Source organism: Physeter macrocephalus, chromosome 6, assembly GCF_002837175.3.
Source record: "Physeter macrocephalus isolate SW-GA chromosome 6, ASM283717v5, whole genome shotgun sequence".
Taxonomy (NCBI): domain Eukaryota; kingdom Metazoa; phylum Chordata; class Mammalia; order Artiodactyla; family Physeteridae; genus Physeter; species Physeter macrocephalus.
The window spans coordinates 96,036,327-96,058,370 of NC_041219.1; the positions used below are offsets into that span (position 1 = coordinate 96,036,327).

The following is a 22,044-nucleotide window of genomic DNA, read 5'->3' on the forward strand; positions in this document are numbered from 1 at the left end:
CCACCGAGAGGGGTGGGATAGGGAGGGTGGGGGAGAGGCAAGAGGGAGAGGGGATATGGGGATATATGTATACATATAGCTGATTCACTCTTTTACAGCAGCAACTAACACAACAATGTAAAGCAATTATACTCCAAAAAAGATGTTAAAGAAAAAGTAAAAAGAAAAATAAAAACAAAGGAACCTGACTCATCCAAAGAAAAAAAAAGAAAAAAAAAGCTAATGCATTAATTACTATTATTTTTTAAAACTCAGATTTATATAAAAATGGATATAATTTGTCCAAGACAATTTGTATCTTTAAGTGGGAATCTAGGAAAAATCGGTTGACATGGTGCTGTCAACTTTTACTAAATACAAATATTACCTTATGACAAGATTGAAACAAGATTTTCATTAGAATTACATTTTCAGTTTGTTTTTGTTGAGTAATGATTTTATACACCATTTTATCCTGTTTACTCTTAAAACAAAGGAAAAGCTATACATTATCTTTAATTTTTTCCATAGAACGAAGAACCATGAAACCATATGTTTCCTGAAGGTAGGGGATAATTATTAAATAGGAGCATAATGGTAGCAGGGAAGACTATAACTGAAACATATCTGTATCTTCAGTAAGAACTAGTGTTTGAAGTCATCACTGCTCTAGCACATTAAAGTGAACATGTACCTGATTAATATGTATTGAGTTAAAGGTAAAGGCAGTCTTCATGTGAACCTGAAATAAAGTTCTGTTGAGGAGACTTTTCTTCTGTTAGAAATAGTTTTTTGTTTTTCAATGACAGGTCCAATTTAGAAAGTATAACATGGGCGGGTGGGAAGGGGAAGCTGGGAGGAGGTGAGAGAGTAGCATTGACATATATACACTACCAAAAGTAAAAGAGATAGCTAGTGGGAAGCAGCTGCATAGCACAGGGATATCAGCTCGGTGGTTTGTGACCACCTAGAGGGGTGGGATAGGGAGGGTGGGAGGGAGATGCAAGAGGGAGGGATTATGGAGATATATGTATACATATAGCTGATTCACTTTGTTATACAGCAGAAATTAACACAACATTGTAAAGCAACTATATTCCAGTAAAGATGTAAAAAAAATAAATAAATGAAATGGAAAAAAATTAAGTAAAATAATTTATTGCTATAAAAATAAAAAATATAAGTTAATCAAAAATATTACTGTACTACTTTGTACAATTATTTACATTAAAATCAGCGTCATTGTTTATCAGTGGCCTGGCATACTTTTTTTTTTGTGGACATGCTTATATATGTGTATGTGGTTGGTTTTTGTAGGTGACAAATGGTTATTTTAAAGACTTAGAGTGATGAATGGGAATTGCATTGATGCTTTTTATCTGAAGTCTTACAGATTGTTAATCCACTGTGGTGGCCTCTACACCAAAATTCAAGCAATGTTAATGACAATGGCTAGTTAAGAAATGGTAGATTTTGATCAACTAATTATCTTTTACTAATATTAAAAAATGATGGTGGTGTTTTAGTGAGATAGAATATTCTGATAGCTGATTTTTTATATATTAAAATATAGCTGTTGTTACAGTGGAGATTTTAAAATGAAACCATTCAAATCATTTTCTTTTCCTTGTGTTTCTGATAATGCCAGAAGTTTCTGTTGACCTCATAGTTAGCACATTGTTTCTGTATTTACTTTGGTGCATTCATATATAATAATCTGATGCAACTCTGTCCCCTGTAGTTCTACATGTATTAATAATCTCAAATAAATTTAAATAATTTTCTTATTCTGATAGAGAAGAAAAAGCTGGATCACTTACCAGTAACTGGAGTTCTCCTATTGGGTAATCTCCACAGATCCACATTCTTTGAAGTTATTGTGAATGCCTCGAGGACCAAGGGACCGTTGAAATTTCCAATTTCAGGAAGGTAAGCGAGCACACTGAAGCATGTCTCTAGCATCTCCCAAATCCCCTCCCCCCAACTTTCTTACATATGCGTCTGTACTGCATGCCCCCTCAGTTCCAGTGGATGCCCATCAGGAAGATTCTCATGCTGGACAGAAGGGCAAGAGAGGTGGATCTGTGAGGGAAAAGACCCAATAGGATAACTCAAGTTGCTGGTAAGTAATCTAGTTTTCACAGACTTAAGATTTTTTTCCCACATTTCTTCTCTTTAGGAGTTCATTTAATTACAAAGAGAGGAAGTTGTTTGGGATAGCTTCTTTTTGTAAGTTTGTTTTGGATTATAGAATTTATTGTATGGATGATAAATACCTAGTGCTTAACGGGTATATGAATAAATGTGACATTAATTTTAAAGTATACATTTAATAATAGCTGTTTATAAAAATTATATATTTATTACCTTTTGATAAATAGTGTAATAGTTCTAAAGCAGTGTGAGGAAGCTGTATGTTGAATTATTTTAATTCCTTTATTTGTGATGTTTGTTTTATTGAAGTAGATACTTATACTGTAAAATTTCTGCTTATGTCAAATTTGGCCAAATTCTTTTGGCATAGTACTAAAGAGCAAGAATAGTTTTACTTCTTACTGACCTAGTTTTCAATGTACCTTTTAATTTCATTGAAGGTATATTTGGAAATAATTCAGGGTATGTTGCAAGTATACTTAACCACTTCATTGTTCATAATGGATTGGCTTATTGATGTGAAGGGGTGACATAGTTGGTTCACTACGAGCTCTGTGATTCCTCGTGTACCAACCCGATTTATTTATGTAAATGTTAGAATTGGACAGAGTCCCTTGCTTCCCGTTTCTCTCTCACTCATTCTGCATTGTTACCAGGTTACCATTTTTAAAAGGCCACTTATAGCACATAAAGACCTGTAGTGGTGCCGTGCTCTTGCTGTTTTATAAAATTTCATCCATTTGCTGGGTACTTAGGGCCTCTCATAATCTAATCCCATCCTATTTATCCAGCCTTAATTTCTTCAATATGAAACTTTTGTTTTGGTCTTACCAGGATACTTCTCATATTTATGCTTTGGCTTGTGCTTTTCCATTTTCTTGAAATGACCCTCTTTTCATTCTTCTTCTCTATACTTTAAGGTTGAGGTCAGGTCCTACCCCTTACATAAATCTTTTTATGCTGGCATCTCTGTTATTTCTGCTTCTTCAGTGGAAAAATGAGATTGTTATGAGGATTGAATTAACTAATTCTTGGAATGTACTTAGAACAGTGCCTAGTGGCACATAATAACTTCTCTTATTAGTTATTATTTGATTGTAGTTTGATCTTAAATATTTCTGTGATTGTAGGTATACTTATCTGTATGACACAGTTTAGCTTTAAATATTAGCTTCAGGTTGTATTGATTGTTATTTCTTCTGATGTAAAACTCTTAAGCTGACTTGTATGGTCTTTGAGAGCAAGGATAGGATTTTATTGTGTTTTATCTTCCTAACATTAGTGACTGAGATTAAATCGTGCCCATTGAAAAATTAGTTTTCATGTAGAATCACAAATATACTTGCCAGTTTTTTCATGTATAAAACGGGTTCATTTGGCTAATCAATCTGTTTGTACTGTATATTTTTCTTAAGAACAGCAACATTTTTCCTTCAAAGCTGGTATAGTGAAATTATTATTGTTTAATACACTATAAACTTCCATTGTACATTAGAAAAGAATGTATAGCTTTGAGAGTGTTAATTCGATTGTATTCACTTTAAGACTCTGTGTAGTAGTATACTTGATTTTTGAGGTTGGAATATCTTAGAAGATTATTGCTTGATTTTTTCAGAAATGCTCGGATTTAAGATACCTGTCTGATGAAGCAGTAAATGAAATCTGATTTCAAGGTCACTGAAGGAAGGAAATGCTTTTTGACAGATTGTCACTTCTGAATAATCACCAGAGAACCACTTCAGGTCCAATTAGACAAGCCAAAATGAAGAACAGTTAGTCAGATGATTTAAGTGTTTGATTTGAATCTGCCGACTCTTCAGTCTCCTGGCTTTTTTTAGTGTGATATGGTATGAGAATGCCCTTGTTGTTTAGAGATGCATGCTGAAATATTTAGAAGTGAAATATCATTATGAGTTCAGAAGAAAAATGTGTGGGTATCTGGATGTGGTGATATGTGTATGTAAAGAGAGAGAAAAGGAGAGAGTAGATCTGGAAAATTTTAACAATTTTAAATCTAGGTGAAGGGTACAGTGGTATACATTGTACTTTCAACTTTTCTGTGGCTCTGATATTTTTCAAAGAAAAGTTGGGGAGAAAGTATTTTATAAAGAACTTTATTGTGCTTCAGTTTCTCTAATTCTAAAATGGCAATAATAGGACTTATTCTTTCCATGCCTTGATGCAGGTAGGCACAGTGGGATAACATTCGGTAGAATAGCAGTCAGGAGAGCTCTTAAGAAGTATTTTTTTTTTTGACATTAAAGAATTTTATAATGGAGAACTTTTCAAAGAACATTTCACCTAAAAGTATATTAGATTAAAGTATATCTATTCCTTTTTTTATTATTCAGAGCATATTCCATTATAATTGAATAAGAGCAATCAAGAAAAAAATATATGTAGATATATAAATTAACCAATTTAAATCTTGAAAATGAAAAATGTATCTAGTTATAAAATAATCATTGGGAGACTTCCCTGGTGGTGCAGTGGTTAAGAATCTGCCTGCCAACGCAGGGCACACGGGTTTGATCCCTGGTCTGGGAAGACCCCACATGCCACGGAGCAACTAAACCCGTGCGCCGCAACTACTGAAGCCCGCGTGCCTAGAGCCCATGCTCCACAGCAAGAGAAGCCCTGTGCACACTGCAACAAAGAGTAGTCCACGCTCGCCGCAACTAGAGAAAGCCCACGTGCAGCAACAAAGACCCAATGCAGCCAAACATAAATAAATAAATTTTTAAAAAATCATTGGGCAAAATAGAAGATTAGATGTAGCTAAAGAGAGAAGTTGTTAATTTCAAGGTAAAACTGGTTAACTCTTCCAGGACTAGAGCACAGGGAGATAAAGAGATGAAAAATAGGAAAGAAAAACTAAGACACCTTAGGAGTAGATTGAAAAGGTCCCACGTATCTCTAATTAGAGTTCCAGAAGAGAGAATACAGAGAATGGTAGAGAAGCAATATTGAAGAAAAAATTACTAAGAATTTTCAAGCATTAAAAAAAATAGTGGAAATTATGAAATAATTAGAACTGAATCACAACAAAAGTATTGTATCAAAACTTGAGGGATATAAGAAAAGTGGTGCTTAGGGGTAAACGTATAACCTTAAATGCATGTATTAGGTTGAAAGAAAATAAGTGACCCCTATATACAGCTCAAAAAACTGAAAAAAGTAAAAAGTAAAACCAAAGAAAGAAGGAAAGAGGAAATGAAAATAAAAGTAGAATTTGATGAAATAGAAAGTAATCAACAATAGAAATAGTAGCAATGTTCATTCAGATTGAAGCTGGTTCTTTTCAGTTGATAAGTTCTGGAAGTACTCACCAAGAAGCAGATGACACAAATAATAAAGTTATAAAATGGGATATAATTACAAATAGTAATTGTAATTTTTAAAACCATAAGAAATCACTATTAATTTATGTGTATATAAATTTTAAAAACCTGGTGAAATGGTCTGTTTTCTAGGGAAAAAATCATTCAAAAATTGTACAAGAAAAAGAAAATCCATAGAAACTAAAATCCACTAAGACATTGAAGCTATAGTAAATTTCCCCAAGAAGTTTTTTTAAATATCAACTTAATTGAGCTATAGTTCATAAACCATTCCACCTACCCATTTAAAATGTACAATTTAATGGTTTTTAATATTTTTACAGAATTGTTCAGTCATTACCACAGTCAATTTTAGAATATTTTCATCACCTCAGAAAGAAACCATGTACCTATTAGCAGTCAATCCCAATTCTCTACAAACCCTCAAGCCTTAGACAACCACTAATCTACTCTCTGTTTCTCTAGATTTGCCAGTTCTACACATTTCACACAATGCAATCATTCAGTTTATGGCCTTCTGTGGTTTACTTCTTTCATTTAGCATAATATTTTTAAGGTCCAGCCATGTTGTAGCATGTATCAATATACTTCATTCCTTTTTATGGCCAAATAGTATTTCATTGTGTGGATATACCATGTCAGTTGATGGATATTTGGATTTTTTTCCTATTTTTTGCCTATTATGAATAGTCCTGGTACCAACATTTGTGTGAAAGATTTTGTGTGAGCATGTGTTTTCATTTCTCTTGGGTGTATACCTAGGAGTAGAATTGCTGGGTTATGTGGTAACTCTGTTTAACCTTTTGGGGGGCTACCAGACTTTTCCAGAGCAGCTGTACCGTTTTACTTGCCCACCAGCAATGTATGAAGGTTCTAGTTTTTCTACACCCTCACCAGCATTTTCATTATCTCTCTTTTTGATTAAAGCCATCCTAAAATTGGTGTGAAGTAGTATCAGAAGGAGTAGTTTTAATTGTGATTTTGTAATCATAATTTCACATATACTTTAGGGAAACAGGTAATCCCAATTTTATACAAACTGATGCACATAATAGAAAAAGAGGGAGAGCTGCCCTGTTGTTTATCAGACAAATTTAGCCTTGAAACCTAAACTGAAAAGAATATACAAGGGAAAATATATTACATTCAATCTCATTTATGAACAGAGACAAAAATTTTATTATTTTATTTTTTCTTGAAAAATTTTAATTAGGATAGGAATGTATGGATAATTCAATATTTGAAAATTATATCAATGTAATTTATACAGTAAGAGAGAAAAAATCTTGAAAGATTTGGTAAAAGTATATGATAAAACTCAGCACTCATTAATGTTTTTTAAAAAGGTAACCCTCAAACCATGAAGAGAAATGAACTTTTTTCTTCCAGTAGAGGCTGTCTTTCAAACAGCAAGTGTCATGCTTAATGGCGAAACCTTAGAAACATTCCCTTTAACGTCAGGAATAAGACAAATATATCTCTACTAATAAGATAAGAAAAAAATAGAAATAAAATACAAAAGGATTGGAAAGGAAGAAAAATGAGATGAACATATCCCTAGAAAAAATTTTTTAAATCAACAGACTGTACTAATAAGAGAATTCAATGTGACTGGATACAAGCTCAACATTCAAATTGACTGACAACCAGTTAGAAAATGAAAAATACCTCTTTTATAGCAAATTCTATAAAGTACCCAAGGTTTTATTGAAGGACATAAAAGTAGACATGAATAAAAGGATATACTATAATTATTAGTGGGAAGTATAAATATTGCTAAAAAATTAACTTCTCTGTGATTTATATGTAATTTCAGACAAAAATCTCAGTAGGATTTTTTTTTCTTTTTTGGTGGAAAATGACCTTCATATACAAAAGTAAAGGCACATGAATAACCAAGACAGCTCTGAAAGAAGAAAAAGGACAAGGAAGAGGGAGTTGTGCTGTTGGCTATCTGGACTAATCTTAAAATTATGATATTTAGAATAGAATCCTACATAGCATGAAAAAAAATAAACTGTTACAGCATGAGATGAATCTTCTAGACTAAATGTTGAGCAAAAGAAGTGAGACACAAAAGAGTTCATATTGTATGATTTCATTTCTAGGAAGCTCAAAAACAGAACTAATCTGTGGTGATCGAGATCAGAATAGTGGTTATCTTGGAAGCGTGGTACTGACCAAGAAGGGATATGAGGAGCATTCTGGAGCATGAGAAATGTTAATATCTTGGTCTGAGTTGGATATGAATATACATATTTAAAAATACATATTGCCTATTATGAATAGTCCTGGTATACATATTTAAAAATCGGGCTGTACATAGTACTTGAGTACTTGTATACTTTATATAAATTATACCTCAAAGAAAAGTAAAGCCTCATGGTATTTAAAGTAGTATAGTCTTAATACAGGAAAAGACAGATTAATATAACAGAATAGAGAGTTCAGAAATGGATCCATATATATTTGAGAAGTTGGTAGGTGCTATAGAGATGGCATTTTCTATCAGCAGGGAAAGAAAATGTGGACTGTTGAATTGGTTGTTCTGTATGGGGGAAAACTAGATTTCTACTTCAGACCATATGCAGAAATGAATTCCAGTTGAATTAAACACTAAACATGAGAAACTTTTTAAAAAAGAGGAACGTATAGAAGAATATGTATCTTTAGGATATGTAAGGCCTTCTTTAACAAGTCAAGAAAAACAGAATGAACCTTCAAGGATAAAAAACCATCAAGGATTTGACTACCTCAAAAAGAAAAACTTAGCTTTAATATAAGGCATCATAAACCAAACTAAAACATAATGTCACATCTGGGAGATATCTGTAATGTCCAGTGGATTTGTGTCCAGAATATGTAAAGATCAAAAGAGGTACTATAGGTGATACAAATAAAATGAACAATGGATAGTAAGGCAATTCACAGCAGAGGAAACTGGAAATTGGACTGAGAAGATGCTTAGCCTCATTTGTAGGGAAATGTAGTTAAAAGCTTATGAACCATCGATTTTCACCCATTAGATTGCAAAGCTCAGGATCAGATAAGTGTTACACAATTTAAAATGTGCATACCTAGTATCCAGCAATTCTATTCAAGGTATTAGTCTAGAGAAACTTGCACATTTGCCCAGGGAGATTTATGCAGGGATATTCATTTGGAAAAAATATCTAAATGTCTACAATAAGAGGCATGGATAAATAAAATAAGATATGAAAGTTATTTAATGAAGAATTACCTAGATCTATGATTAGGTTATTGTCAGTGATTTTTTTTAAATTTAAGAAACAGATTCTACTGTCTATGCCCAGCAATTGTTCTAAGCATTTTATAAACATTAAATATTTTAGTCCTCATGAGAATTTAGAAATACTGTCATTATTTCCATTTTATAGATGGGGATACTGAAGCATAGAGGGGTAAATAACCCTACCTACTCTCATAGGTAGTAGATAGCAGAGCTGGGATTCAAAGCTAGGATTGAACCTCAGTGGCCTGGCTCCAGAGTCCACACTGCCATGCCATCTTTTGATGCTTATAAATATGGAGAGACCTCATAAATGCAAGGAAAAGATATTGCAGAATGATGCATACAATATGATCTCATTTACACCAAACTCATGGTAGTTGTTACCTCTGGATGGGGTTGGGAGGTGAGAGAGATCTTAATGATAGTGGTAAAAAGAAACTAGCTTATAGAACTGCATGTTTTTCCTTAATATAAAAGTAATATAAGTAAAGTAGTATGTACATTATAGCTTTTAGACATCTGCACTTAATGTATGTATATGCTTATTTTTGTAAAAGGAAACACTGGAAAGATTGACCTTTATTGTTTTAATCTTTATTTATTCTTGGTATTGGTTATATAGAAAAAAAAAAGCAGTGACCCTAGCAAAATGGCTATAATTTAGTCTAGTTCTGAGATAGTGAGCAGCAGATAAGTGCCAGACCCTGGGTTAAGTGCTGGGGATAGGGTGCTTTCATCCTCTCTCTTTAAGGAGTTCAGAGTTGAACAGGAAAAGAGATGAGAAAAATACTTTTAATTCAGTATGTTATGTCCCTCTCTCTTCTTCCCTGTTTCTCCATCCCCACCCTTTCCCCTCCATATACAAATAGGAGAAGGGGGAAATGTCTTGAGTTGGGGCAAGAGAAACGGGCAATGAAATATTGATGGCAATCCTACTTCTTATTCTTTTACAAAACTATGAGAGAGTAAATTCTATAATGGTCAGAGATTGTAGCTTGTTCACCATTATATCTCCAAAACTTAGTTTAATACCTTGTGCTTAGTAGACCCCTGGATGTTGAAATGAATGCAGTTTGACACTTCACTCTCAAATTAACTAGCACCTGAGCCCAAAGTTCTCCTTAAGCCGTCTAGGGTATCTTCCACTGGTTCCATTTCTTCAACTGATTACCAAAGTCTAAGGCAGTTTGACTGAGAATTATATATGAAGTCTTGAATTGTTTTGTGCCAAAGAATTCTGAGTTGAGAAATATTTTAATCTGTAGGAAATATTGGATCTCTAAAATCCAATAAAAGTTTCTTTGTGCTGAGTCCAATACATTTTTTTAAAATTAGTAGTCTTCTAATATTGGGATAGTTCAGTTGTTTTTCTCAGATATTTCATTCTCTGTCTTTGAGTCAGTGCTATCTTGTAAAAGTTTTATGTTCTGTATCTTGTTTGTGAAATTCTTAATTTCCTAAAACAACATTCTTTTTAAGTTTCCAGATGGATCATGGAATGTTTCCAGGTGGTATTAGTATTTATGAGAATTCCACTATCTTTCAAAATCTGTCATGGTATCTCATAAAAAGTAATACAGTTATTTCCTTTCACCCTAATGAGAGAGGTGTGTTTTCCTTTATAGCAAATTGAAATTAGGTGAGCTCTTTCCCTAAAGGGTGAATTTGAATATCTGAAAATTGCTGAGACTGGGTAAGCTTGAATAAATCATAGTGAAAGATATTTATCTTACACTGTAAGTTTAACACTAGGATTGTAATTGAGAAAAATCCTAAAACAAAGGTTATTGTTATCCTGGATGGATTTGGCTAAACTATTGGTCAAATCCTGTAGTATGTGTACATAGTGCTTCTTTCTATGTAACCCTTTTGCCAGAGGTAACATGAAGAGAGCCTGGTTAACATTGGGTGGAACAATCCTGCTGGCTCAAGCCCCTCCCCAGATATTTGATTCAGTCTATTTTCTGGACAGTCTGGTAAGCTGTCATTGTTCTTCACATTAAAATCATCTTATTCAGGATGTACCCAAGAGGAATTTAGTACTAAAGGAACAAACTATTAAATTCAATGAAAATGTTAAAAATAGTCATATTAACTTAAGGCTTCACATTAAACATGACTAATTTATAACAGCACTGTCCAATAGAAATATAATGCAAGCCACAAAAGGGAGTTATATATATAATTTTAAAATTTCTTGTGGCCAAATTAAAAAATTAAAATGTAACTCAATATATCTAAAATATTACCCTTTCAATTTTTAGCAGGATATTTCACAATCTTTTTCATATTAAGTCTTAAAAATCTGGGGTGTATTTTATACTTAGAGTACATCTCAATTCAGATTAGCACATTTCAAGTACTCAGGACCCACATATGGCTTCTGTATTATACAGAGCAGACTTGGAGCATCTGAAAAACATTTGGTTTTATATAGTTCTCCGTCTGTTACTTCTCATTAAAGATGCTTTGAGTATTTTTTTTTCTTTTATTGCTTCACCTGTTCCTAGGTGCTTAGCTTTACTATTGATCATTGGTAACCTGAAACCCTACTATGCATTCCTAAATTTGACAGACCATTTAGGTCTTTCTGTAATGTTTTCTCATATCCAGGCCTACTTAATTTCTTTAGATAAATTGTAAAGTTTCCTTCCTATAAGCTTTTAATCAGAGTATCAGACTCAGATCTTCTACATGGGCTATAGTAGGTAGCATTATACAGTTGACCTTGAACTGCATGGGTCTGCTTATACGTGGATTTTTTTCAATAGTAAATACTGCAGTACTACACAGTCTGCCACTGATTGAATCCATGGATGTGCAGAAACCCTGGATACAAAGGGCCAACTATAAGTTATATTCAGATTTTTAACTGCATGGGAGTGGTCACCCCTAAGCCCCTAAGTTCAAGGGTCGACTGCACATTATTGTCATTGTTATCTCCCTCACCCCAGCAGGGTAACAAACCTCTCCTTTCTTGGTTCAAAGTCACTGCTCTGAAGCAGAAGGTTTCCTTACATGCAGACTTCTTTTTTCTGAGGTGAGATCTAGCATCTTACTTTATGGGGATTGAGTATCCATTCTCTAAGATACTAAGGGCTTAGAGATTTTCAAATCAACCCATTTTTTCCCCTAGTTGATACTGTTTGAGAATGAACATACTGCAAAATAAAGCCATAACTAAGGTACAAGACATGTGACTTGACATTTTAATAGCTTTTTGGTTTCATCTTTCCTAGATGAGGGACATTTAAGAAGATTATTCTCAGTAAATGAATTTGTAACCTCTCATGGTTATCCATGTGTCCCAGTACCAGCAGAACAACCTTCTGTAAGTTATTTCAAAGAGTGCCAGACTTTATTCTTATAACATGAGATTACTTGGGCTCTGAATATATAAATGCTCAGATTCTGGGGTTTCCTGAGCTGCCTGTTTTCTTATCTTAATTTTTGTTTAACTTTCGTACCTGTTTGGAGTTTCCAGTCTTTCTTAACCTACCTCTTTGTTACTCCATCTCCCTTTCTAGTAGAATCTCAACCCCATTCTATCTTCTTCCCAACCCTACTATGTTCATAATACCCATTATGGTCAGTGCACGTCACCCAGCGTAGTGAGTGCAGCATTTGAGTGTTATTTATAGGTGATGTTAAGGTAGTTTTTATCTCTGCCTAAATTTCTTCCTCCATTTTGGACTTCTCCCATAGTGCATATATTTTAATTACTTGTGTATTTTTCTGTTTCTCACACTAAACTGTAAACTAACTAAGGGTTAAAACCATGTCTGTCTTGTTTTAATCACCTGTTGGCATAATGATATTGGCATTTGGAAGGTCTTGCTATTTACCATATGCATGTTTAAGATGTGGCTGTAAAACAGTGAGTGTTTTCAATAAGTTAGATGTAAACATCTCCCTCTTTTTTGAGTGTGAAACATTAGACAGTTATTTAGGCAACTCCACTTCGTGTTTTCTAGGTTTCTCAATCTTTTTTTTTTAAATTAATTAATTTATTTTTGGCTGCTTTGGGTCTTCATTGCTGCATGCAGGCTTTCTCTAGTTGGGGTGAGCGGGGTCTTCTCTTCGTTGCAGTGCACAGGCTTCTCGTTGCGGTGGCTTCTCTTGTTGCGGAGCACGGGCTCTAGGTGCGCGGGCTTCAGTAGTTGTGGCACGCTGGCTCAGTAGTTGTGGCTCACGAGCTGTAGAGCGCAGGCTCAGTAGTTGTGGCGCATGGCCTCAGTTGCTCTGCGGTATGTGTGATCTTCCCGGACAAGGGCGCAAAATCTTGTCTCCTGCATTGGCAGGTGGATTCTTAACCACTGCGCCACCAGGGAAGTCCTAGGTGTCTCAATCTTAATGTGCAAAATTGAACTTAGATTTCTCTCCCCAAATTCCTTCTCCTTTCTGATGACACATTGTCTCTCCCCTCACTCTCTCTCACCCTGTACTTCCTATTCATCTACAAATCCTGTCTGCTGTACCTCCAAAATATATTTGGAATTCTGCCACTTCTTCTACACTCTGTTGTTGCCTTCCTAATATAAGCCACCATCATCTCCTGCCTGCCTATTGTAGTAAGTTCCTAACTGGTTTCTGTGATTACTCCCTGCTCCCCTACCATCTGGTCTCTAAATAGCAGCCAGGTAATTTTTTTTAAAGTTTCCAGTGCTCATTTTAATTTGATCCTCACAAATCCCTTTGTAGAATGACTATTATTATTGTAATTATTTTCTCAAGAAAGCAGTCTCCAGAAAGGTTAAGTGACTTACATAAGAACAGAAGTCATTCAGTAGCAGAGCCAGAATTTAATTATAGATCTTCATGTCTCAAAGCTTTGCCTTGTGGGCCACAGACTCTAAATGTGATTGACTTGGGAAACTATAAGAAGGACATTACCTTAAAATCTCCCCCAGACTGTTTTGCAAAGGGATATGTCATTCATACCTTTATATTCACTCTTTTAAAGCAATCAGTTTTTGTTTTTTAAATAGACTATTCTTTAGAGCTGTTTTAGGTTCAGAGCAAAACTGAGTGGAAGGTACAGAGATTTCCCATATATCCCCTGCCTCCACTCTTGCATAGCTTCCCCCATTATCAACATCCCCACCAGAGTGGTACATTTGTTATAATTGATGAACCTATATTGAAGCATAATTATCCCCCAAAGTCCATTGTTTACATTAGGATTCACTCTTGGTGTTATACATTCTATGGGTTTGGACAAATATATTATGGCATGTATTTACTATTATAACATCATACAGAATAGCTTCACTGCCCTAAAAGTGTTCGGTTCTCTGCCTATTCTATCCTTCCCTCCTCCAACCCCTGGCAACTACTGATCTTTTTATTGTCTCTATACTTTCACCTTTTCCACAAGGTCATGTAGTTGGAATCATACAGTATTTGCCTTTTCAGATTGGCTTCTTTCACTTAGTAATATGCGTTTAAGATTCCTCCATGTGTTTTGGTGGCTTGATAACTCATTTCTTTTTAGCACTGAATAATATTCCATTGTCTGCATGTACCACAGTTTATCCATTCACCTATTGAAGGACATTTTGGTTTTTTCCAAGTTTTGGTAATTATGAATACAGCTGCTGTAAACATCCATATGTAGGTTTTTGTGTGGACATAAGTTTTCAACTCCTTTGGATAAATACCAAAGAGCACGCTTGCTAGATTGTATGGTAAGAGTATATTTAGTTTTATAAAATGCTACCAAACTGTCTTAAGTGACTGTACCTGAGAGTTCCTTTTGCTTCACATCCCCTCCAGCATTTGGTGTTGTCAGTATTCTAGATTTTGACCATTCTAAGTAGGGCAGCCGAGTAGTTTTGGTTTTAACTTTAGTCAGATCATGTTATTCTCCTATTCAGAACCTTCACATCCTACTTCATTTCCCATCCTACTTAGAATAAAATTCCACGTTATCTCCATTGTAGAAAAGGAAGGCTTTGCATGGTCTGGTCCTTGGCCACCTCTTCAAACTGATTTTACCATTTTCTCTCTCACTCATTGCAGTTCAGACATTTTGGTCACCTTAGTGTTCTTTGAACATACCAGCCTTCTGCCTCAGGGCCTTTACAGTCGGTTTTGCCTTTCTTGGAATGTTTCACATCTAGATACCTGCATGGCTTCCTCCTGCACTTCACTGAGGACTCTGCTTAAGTGTAATCTCATGAGAGGTGCTCACCTGATTTCCCTGCAGAAAAATAGCACTTCTGTGCTTCTTCCCATACCCTGCTATATTTTTCTTCAACTCCTACCTTCTACTCATACACACATATAACAATATATATGTGTATGCTTGTTTATAATAATATAGATAAATTATATATATACATATATTGCGGGTGTGTGTGTGTGCTATCTCTAGCAGTTAATATGTGTGCTCATGAGGGGATATTTCTGTATACCTGTAGAGTAGGACCTGGTACATAAATGGTGTTTAGTAAATGTCTGTTGAGTGAATGAATGACTATACTACATCAAAAAATGCTTTAATGTTACCGATTTAGAATATTATGGTAGGACATAATGAGATACATAAAGAAAACTTAGTTTTATTTCACAACATGTAAGCTCTGCAAGGCTAGGGATTTTTTTCTTCCTTGCTACATTCCCATGCCTAGAATGTTTCCTGGCAGTAATAAACATTTGATAAATATTTAATGAATGAGTTTATGTAGCATGTCTTTTTAATAAACAACCAAATTATACTATATGTAAAAGTAATCTTGAATAGGTCTAAAAGTAGACCATATAACTCCAGAACTGGGAGAAGGGTAAGAGGAAGAGTGATAGGACTACCTTGATTAAAATCTTTGGATCCGGCTTCCCTGGTGGTGCAGTGGTTGAGAGTCTGCCTGCCAGTGCAGGGGACACAGGTTCGTGCCCCGGTCCGGGAAGATCCCACGTGCCGCGGAGCAGCTGAGCCCGTGAGCCATGGCCGCTGAGACTGCGTGTCCGGAGCCTGTGCTCTGCAACGGGAGAGGCCACAACAGTGAGAGGCCCGCGTACCGCAAAAAAAAAAAAAAAAAAAAAAAAAACTTTGTATCCATCTTCACCGTTTGCCAACTACTCCAAGTCACCACCGTCTCCTGTCAGGTCTACTCTAATACTGTACCACTTGGTCTCTTCAGTTCCATATGTGTCACGCTTCATTCTCTACGTTTAAAATTTTAAAGTATTTCAGGATACCTATCGTACCTAAAATAAAGCCAAGATTCTTTCTTTAACTTGGCCCATTTGAAGACCTGATATGGCCTTTCTACCTCTTAATCTCATGTAGTTCTTCCCCCTTGCTCAATATCCTTCGGCCTTTCCTTCAGTTTCTATAGCCCACTGAGTTCTTTGCCACCTTTGTACACTCATTGCTTACTTTCTGCCCAATCTAATCTTTCTCCCACTATTTCATTGGAGCACCTCCTTTGTGTTATTTAAGTCTGAGCATGTCAGATCATGTGAGCAATCTTCCTTGGAAGCCTTATCTACACCCACTCCTGTTAGAATTGCTAATGGTATTTGAGTGGGGTGGGGAAGAGCAAAACTGGTTTGTAATTGTATGTATGTAGCTCACTTTTTTGTTTACCATTGTGCTCTTAACACTAAGTATGGTACTTGCATATAGTAGGTGCTCAGTAAACATTTGTTTAATATGTGAATAACTGTGTAGCGAAAGATAGAAGATAAAAAGAATGAGCATGAAAGGAAAAACAGACCCAGAAAACATAGAAACAAGATCATATGTGCTTATTAAAACAACAGAAGCCCATGACATAAGCTCAGCTGTTCAGCAAGACTCAGATTGGATAAAACACAAAACCTAGCTACACACTTGATGTTAGAAACATCTAGAACAAAATTACTAAGGGGGTTGGAGGTAAATGGATAGTCAAAACAAGATACTAGGCAAATAAAAACAAAAAATTAATCATTGGATGGTATTGCTAGACAATGTTGAATTAAAAGCAGTAAACATCAGGTGAAAAAAAAGAGAGGCCCTTTGTGATTATCAAGGATACAGTTACCAATATGAAGAGAACCACAAATCTTTATTTTCTGAAGATGAAGCATTGAAGTGTTCAGAGTGAAAACTATAAGTTCAAGGAGGAAGAGAAAGAAATATAACAGTAATGGGAGACTTTAAAACATCTTTCAGCCCTTGCCACATCAGAGAAATTAAATATGAGATATGGAGACTCTGAATTATGGAGTCAAAAAATCTGATATAATATATCATACTTTGTTATTGTAAAAAGAACGACACCTTTTTAATTCCCCATGACATTTTCAAAAATAAGTACTGGAAAGAAAACTGGGAGGAAGAAGGTATTATCAACCATACACTCTACAATGAAATTTTAAGTTAATAAAAAAGCAAGAACTAGAAACGAAACCATGAAACCTTCCCAAACCTCAAAACAAAGAAACCTCAATTAATTGAGTTTAAAAATGTAAAAACATTCTCCTAAAAAATCTGGAAACAGTCTTTAATAAAACCATAACATAATTAAAATATGTACCTCAAAACTATAATCAGGAAAGTGCTTCATATATCTATTAGAAATTAAGTGATATTAATATTAGAAACAAGGCAAGGAAATTCTCATCAGTATTATTTAACTTTGTTCTAGATGTGCTAAAAGTTATAGAAATTAGAGAAGCATGATATTGAAGTAATCCCCAAACCCTTCAGATAACATTCAGTGCTTTGTTCTGGGCATTCGGTTACTATGTTCAAGAACTATCCACCTTGTAGAGTTTTCAGCCATTTTTCAGTAATTTCCACAAACACAGTCCTACAGTGTTTTTGGTTAGTTTATTTTAATAGTTTTCCCATTAAAAAAAATCTCATAGGGCTTCCCTGGTGGCGCAGTGGTTAAGAATCCGCCTGCCAGCACAGGGGACACGGGTTCGAGTCCTGGTCCGGGAAGATCCCACATGCTGTAGAGCGACTAAGCCCATGTGCCACAACTACTGAGCCTGCGCTCTAGAGCCCGCGAGCCACAACTACTGAGCCCATGCACTACAACTACTGAGCCCATGTGCCACAACTACTGAAGCCCGCTTACCTAAAGCCCATGCTCTGCAACAAGAGAAGCCACCGCGATGAGAAGCCCGCACACTGCAACAAAGAGTAGCCCCCGCTCACTGCAACTAGAGAAAGCCCGTGCATGGCAACGAAGACCCAATGCAGCCAAAAATAAATAAATTAAATAAATAAATTTATTTTTAAAAATCTCATAGAATTTTGTTTGGAGCTCCAATTCATAAGAGCTGCTTTCATTGCAGAGGGGTTAGGGAGCTCTGTAGTCACCTCTTCCTCATCATCCACATCTCCCCCATTAGCTTCTAGAGTGCTGTATGCAGCTTTAAGAATTACAACCATATTCTGCTTCATGCAATTTTTTTGTGTCACAGTTGTTAACAGTGATGTAAAACAATTGTATAGAATATGATCACCAGTTTGATACGATCTTATTCTTGGCAATTTTCCATTCTTCTTTGATTATGGTAGATATTAAATTAGAAGCAGCTTGGGGCTTGGAGTTGTGACTGAGAAGACTAAGGTTGCCCAAATCAGATATACGGAGAAGTGGTAGCTGATGCCAAGACAGGAGAGAAAAGAATCACCAGCTAGAATGAGACAGCATTCTGGAACTGCCATTTCACATAAGGGCAGATGTCCCAAAACATCTTAATGGCTCCAGAATAACATGCTGCATGAGGTTCTAAAAGGTGATTCTGAGTAAGCAAGACAACACAGCCTTGTGACATGTTGAAAGTACGGACTGTGGAAAGACAAATCCTGCATGGTGTCACATATATGTGGGATCTAAAAAAGTTGAACTCATAGAAGCAGAGTAGAATGGTTGCTTCCAAGGGCTGGGGGTGGGAGAAATGGGGAAATGTTGGTCAAACGGAACAAAGTTTCAGTTATGCAGGATGAGTAAGTTCTGGGGAATCTAATGTACAGCATGGTTACTGTAGTTAGTAATATTGTATACTGGAAATTTGCTAAAAGAGTAAATCTTTAATGTTCTCACCACCACAAAAACAGGTGACATGGGGTGATGGATATGTTAGTTGGTGGTAACCATTTCACAATGTATATGTATATTAAAATATCACATCCACCTTAATTATATACAGTTTTGTCAATTGCACCTTAATAAAGCTGGGAAAAAAATAAAAGTACAGACTTTAGAGTCAGGCAGACCTGGAGTTGAGTATGACTTGGAATATGATCATTGCAGATGTCTTAAACATTTTGAGCCTTGGTTTCCTTGTCATATAAAAAGGAATTTGAAATTAAATAAGTTAGTGAATGTAAAGAGCTTAGTATGATCCTTGGCACACATAAGACATCTTTAAAAAATTAATAGCTTTTATATGTTATACTATTTACTGAGGCAGTGAAGCATGTAATAAATTTTAGGAACAAAATGAAAAAGATCTGTTTTTTTGAAATGTATATTTTAGTTAGCTGGAAAAATCAATTTTATCTAAATATTTCATCTTCAGTTACTCATAACTAAAGTCTTGCTACATTTACTTCTTTAATTGAAGTGTAATTAACATACAATAAAATGCACAGGTCCTAAATGTTCAGTTTGACTACATTTAACTTTGAATATTAATGTGATAGTATCTTTCATTTGCACTGAACTATTACTAGTGAATTGCTAAATATAGTTGATAACTATGATAACTTAGTAAATTCTGTTAAGAAAGCGCTTTTACAGAAAGTTAATGTTATTTTTAAAAACCGAGTTGATTTGTAGTCATTGTTGGTCTATATTAACTTAGTGGCAGTGTTTTTTAGTAAAATTTATTTGTGGCCTCGTCCACCAAAAATTTCTGCACATAGCTTCCATTTATTAGTACATAGTACGTGTTAACTGCTGTAATCCTGTGTAAGATTTTAAGTTTGTCTTCTCAAATTTTTTTTTTATTTATTTCATTTGGCCTAATATACTTCTATTCTTCCTTATACTTTCCTTTTATCAAAAAGCAAAGATCTGAAGTAGTCACTTAGGCCTGCTGGTTGATTACTTGTATGTGTTTATAAATTTGTCATTTCAACCATACGTTTGTGTTTTAGCTCTGTGTGCTAAAGTAAGTTTTGTCTAGTGTGAATCAGATGGGGAACTGTGGGATGGAACGGAAAATTACAACTATTTCCTCAGCTGATTTGGAAAGTAAATTTAACTTAAATCTCTTAGGATCATTAGAGATAGAGGATCCTGAACTGGTTTCCTTACTGTCTTTGGAAAGAGAAGCTGGGAGTTCACTTGTGTTTGGCTGAGACATGCTGAGAGTAGAGGACATTTGTCTTTCCTAAATCAGGACTCTGTTCATCACTAGAAATTCCTTCTGTAGTCTTTTCCTACCCTCTTTTACTTTAGGTAAGCCTCTTTTTTTGTTGCATGTTTTTTTATATTTGATGTTATCATTAAACCTTAAATTCCCCTTTTCAGTTATTTTGGAATATATCATTATAATCCATTCATTCTAAGTTAATTTAGTTCACTTCTGTACAACTTAAGTTGGTCACTTACTATTTTGTGATATACTTTAACTGCTTAGAGCTAAATCTGTCTTGGCAAACGTGAATATTTATTTGCATTCAGAATACTGTTTTTATTCTAAGAAATGTGATATTCTGCCCTAAACTTCATATATAGTCATTAATCCAAATTTTGGAGAACTTTACAAAGGATGAATTAAAACTTCTGTTAGCAGACAGAAGATAATAACCATTTGTTGATTTCTTATGCCTCTGAAAAATTAATTTGTAGTGTAATCAAAAGGAAACAGACTAGCAGTGATTTGTATTACTGGGCTCAATATTTTAAAAACCTTTCTAATTACAGGATAGGTATCTTTAAGAGAACATTCTTTAAATTAGAATGAGATCTCTGTGATTGTAGGCATCTTGAATTAAATAGAACAAACAATCTAAAGAAAACGACAAAAGCAAATTGTATGGCATTGTATATTAAAACAGACAATTTTGATCACAATTTGTGATTAACATTTTCAAAATTAAATGCAGCTGCTTTTATTATTTAGAAAGTATATGCTACAGTGATATATATATTATATAACCTGTTGTTTGTCTTGAACTGATTATTTGTATATGAATTATCAACAAAATGTGCTTATACTAGGGTAATTTTCTTCTGATACTTAGAGTGGGTTTGTTTACCTTTCCTGTCTATCTGTAGCATATACCATCAGTTGGTACTTATGAAATATCATCTAATATTAATGTTAACCTAAGAAACATAATGAGAATAAAATTTCTAAGGATCTTATATCTGCTGCAAATGTTATATATTGTATATACTTTTTGTAGTATATAATGTATGTAACATTTAAACATCAGATAATATATAGATAACTTGTATATATGTATGTGTTAGTACATATACACACATATACACATATGTAAGGCCAAATAGCAAATTTTAAGTACGTCTCTGCTATTGTGGCATCGTCATGCCCTTAGGCATCAGTTGTAAACCTTGATGTCATTGTTTACTCCTCCACTCTGTCTCGACACCCCCAAATCCAAATAGACTTCTGAGTATCTTCCTGACATACGCTCTCTCACATAGCCCCTAAAGCTCTACTTTAGACGCTTACCGCCTCTCTCTCAACTATAGTAATGATTTCTTAATGATTTTCCTTGCTTCCAGTCTGACCCTGATGCCCTTGCATTGTCAGCAGTGAGGATTCAAAAAAAGATTCAACTTTTAAACTTTTATTTCTATAACATTATGTAAAATTTCAAACATGCTAGAGAGAATAGCATATAGATTGAACTTGTGATAGCTCCTTATTCCTTCAGAAAGAAATCCAAACTCCAGACCACTGACTATCAATCAGAACTCTCCATAGCCTGGTTCCAACTTGCCGTTCCACCTTTGTCTCTACACGTAAGGCTCACTTTACTTACCAGCTCCTCAGGAAGGCTTCCCTCACACGTTTCTTTTCCACTCTGACTCGCCAAACTGTAGGTGTGCTCTTTTAGTATTTCCTACCCCTCATATTTATTCAACAAATATTTATTGAGAATATACCATGTTCTAGGCCATTATTGAATTCTTCATGACAGTTTCTCCTGCTAAATTGAGGCTCCATGATGTTAGGAACCATGTCGTCTTCATCTTTTAGTCTCTTCTTACATTTAGCACAGTGCCTTGCATATATATAGGTGAAGCTTTTTTTTTTTAACATCTTTATTGGAGTATAATTGCTTTACAATGGTGTGTTAGTTTTTGCTTTATAACAAAGTGAATCAGTTAT

General features: G+C 34.8%; 1 protein-coding gene across 7 annotated transcripts in view; it reads left to right on the forward strand.

Annotated features, from left to right (window-relative positions):
- The window catches only part of YAF2 (YY1 associated factor 2), a 65,668-nt gene that overhangs the window by 22,601 nt on the left and 21,023 nt on the right, over positions 1 to 22,044 (forward strand). Inside the window, exons 2-5 of one of the 7 annotated variants that reach the window (XM_028491448.2) lie at positions 1,837 to 1,908; positions 2,002 to 2,101; positions 3,749 to 3,980; positions 11,967 to 12,058. The exons of 2 other annotated variants lie outside the window; for them this stretch is intronic. In XM_028491448.2, coding sequence (XP_028347249.1) covers positions 12,018 to 12,058 — 41 coding nt within the window. In that variant the 5' untranslated portion in view covers positions 1,837 to 1,908; positions 2,002 to 2,101; positions 3,749 to 3,980; positions 11,967 to 12,017. Of the gene's footprint in view, positions 1 to 1,775; positions 1,909 to 2,001; positions 2,102 to 3,748; positions 3,981 to 11,523; positions 11,768 to 11,966; positions 12,059 to 22,044 lie in introns of those variants that run through there. 4 more of the 7 variants (XM_007106051.4, XM_028491449.2, XM_024122901.3 and 1 more) reach the window with 4 other exon arrangements.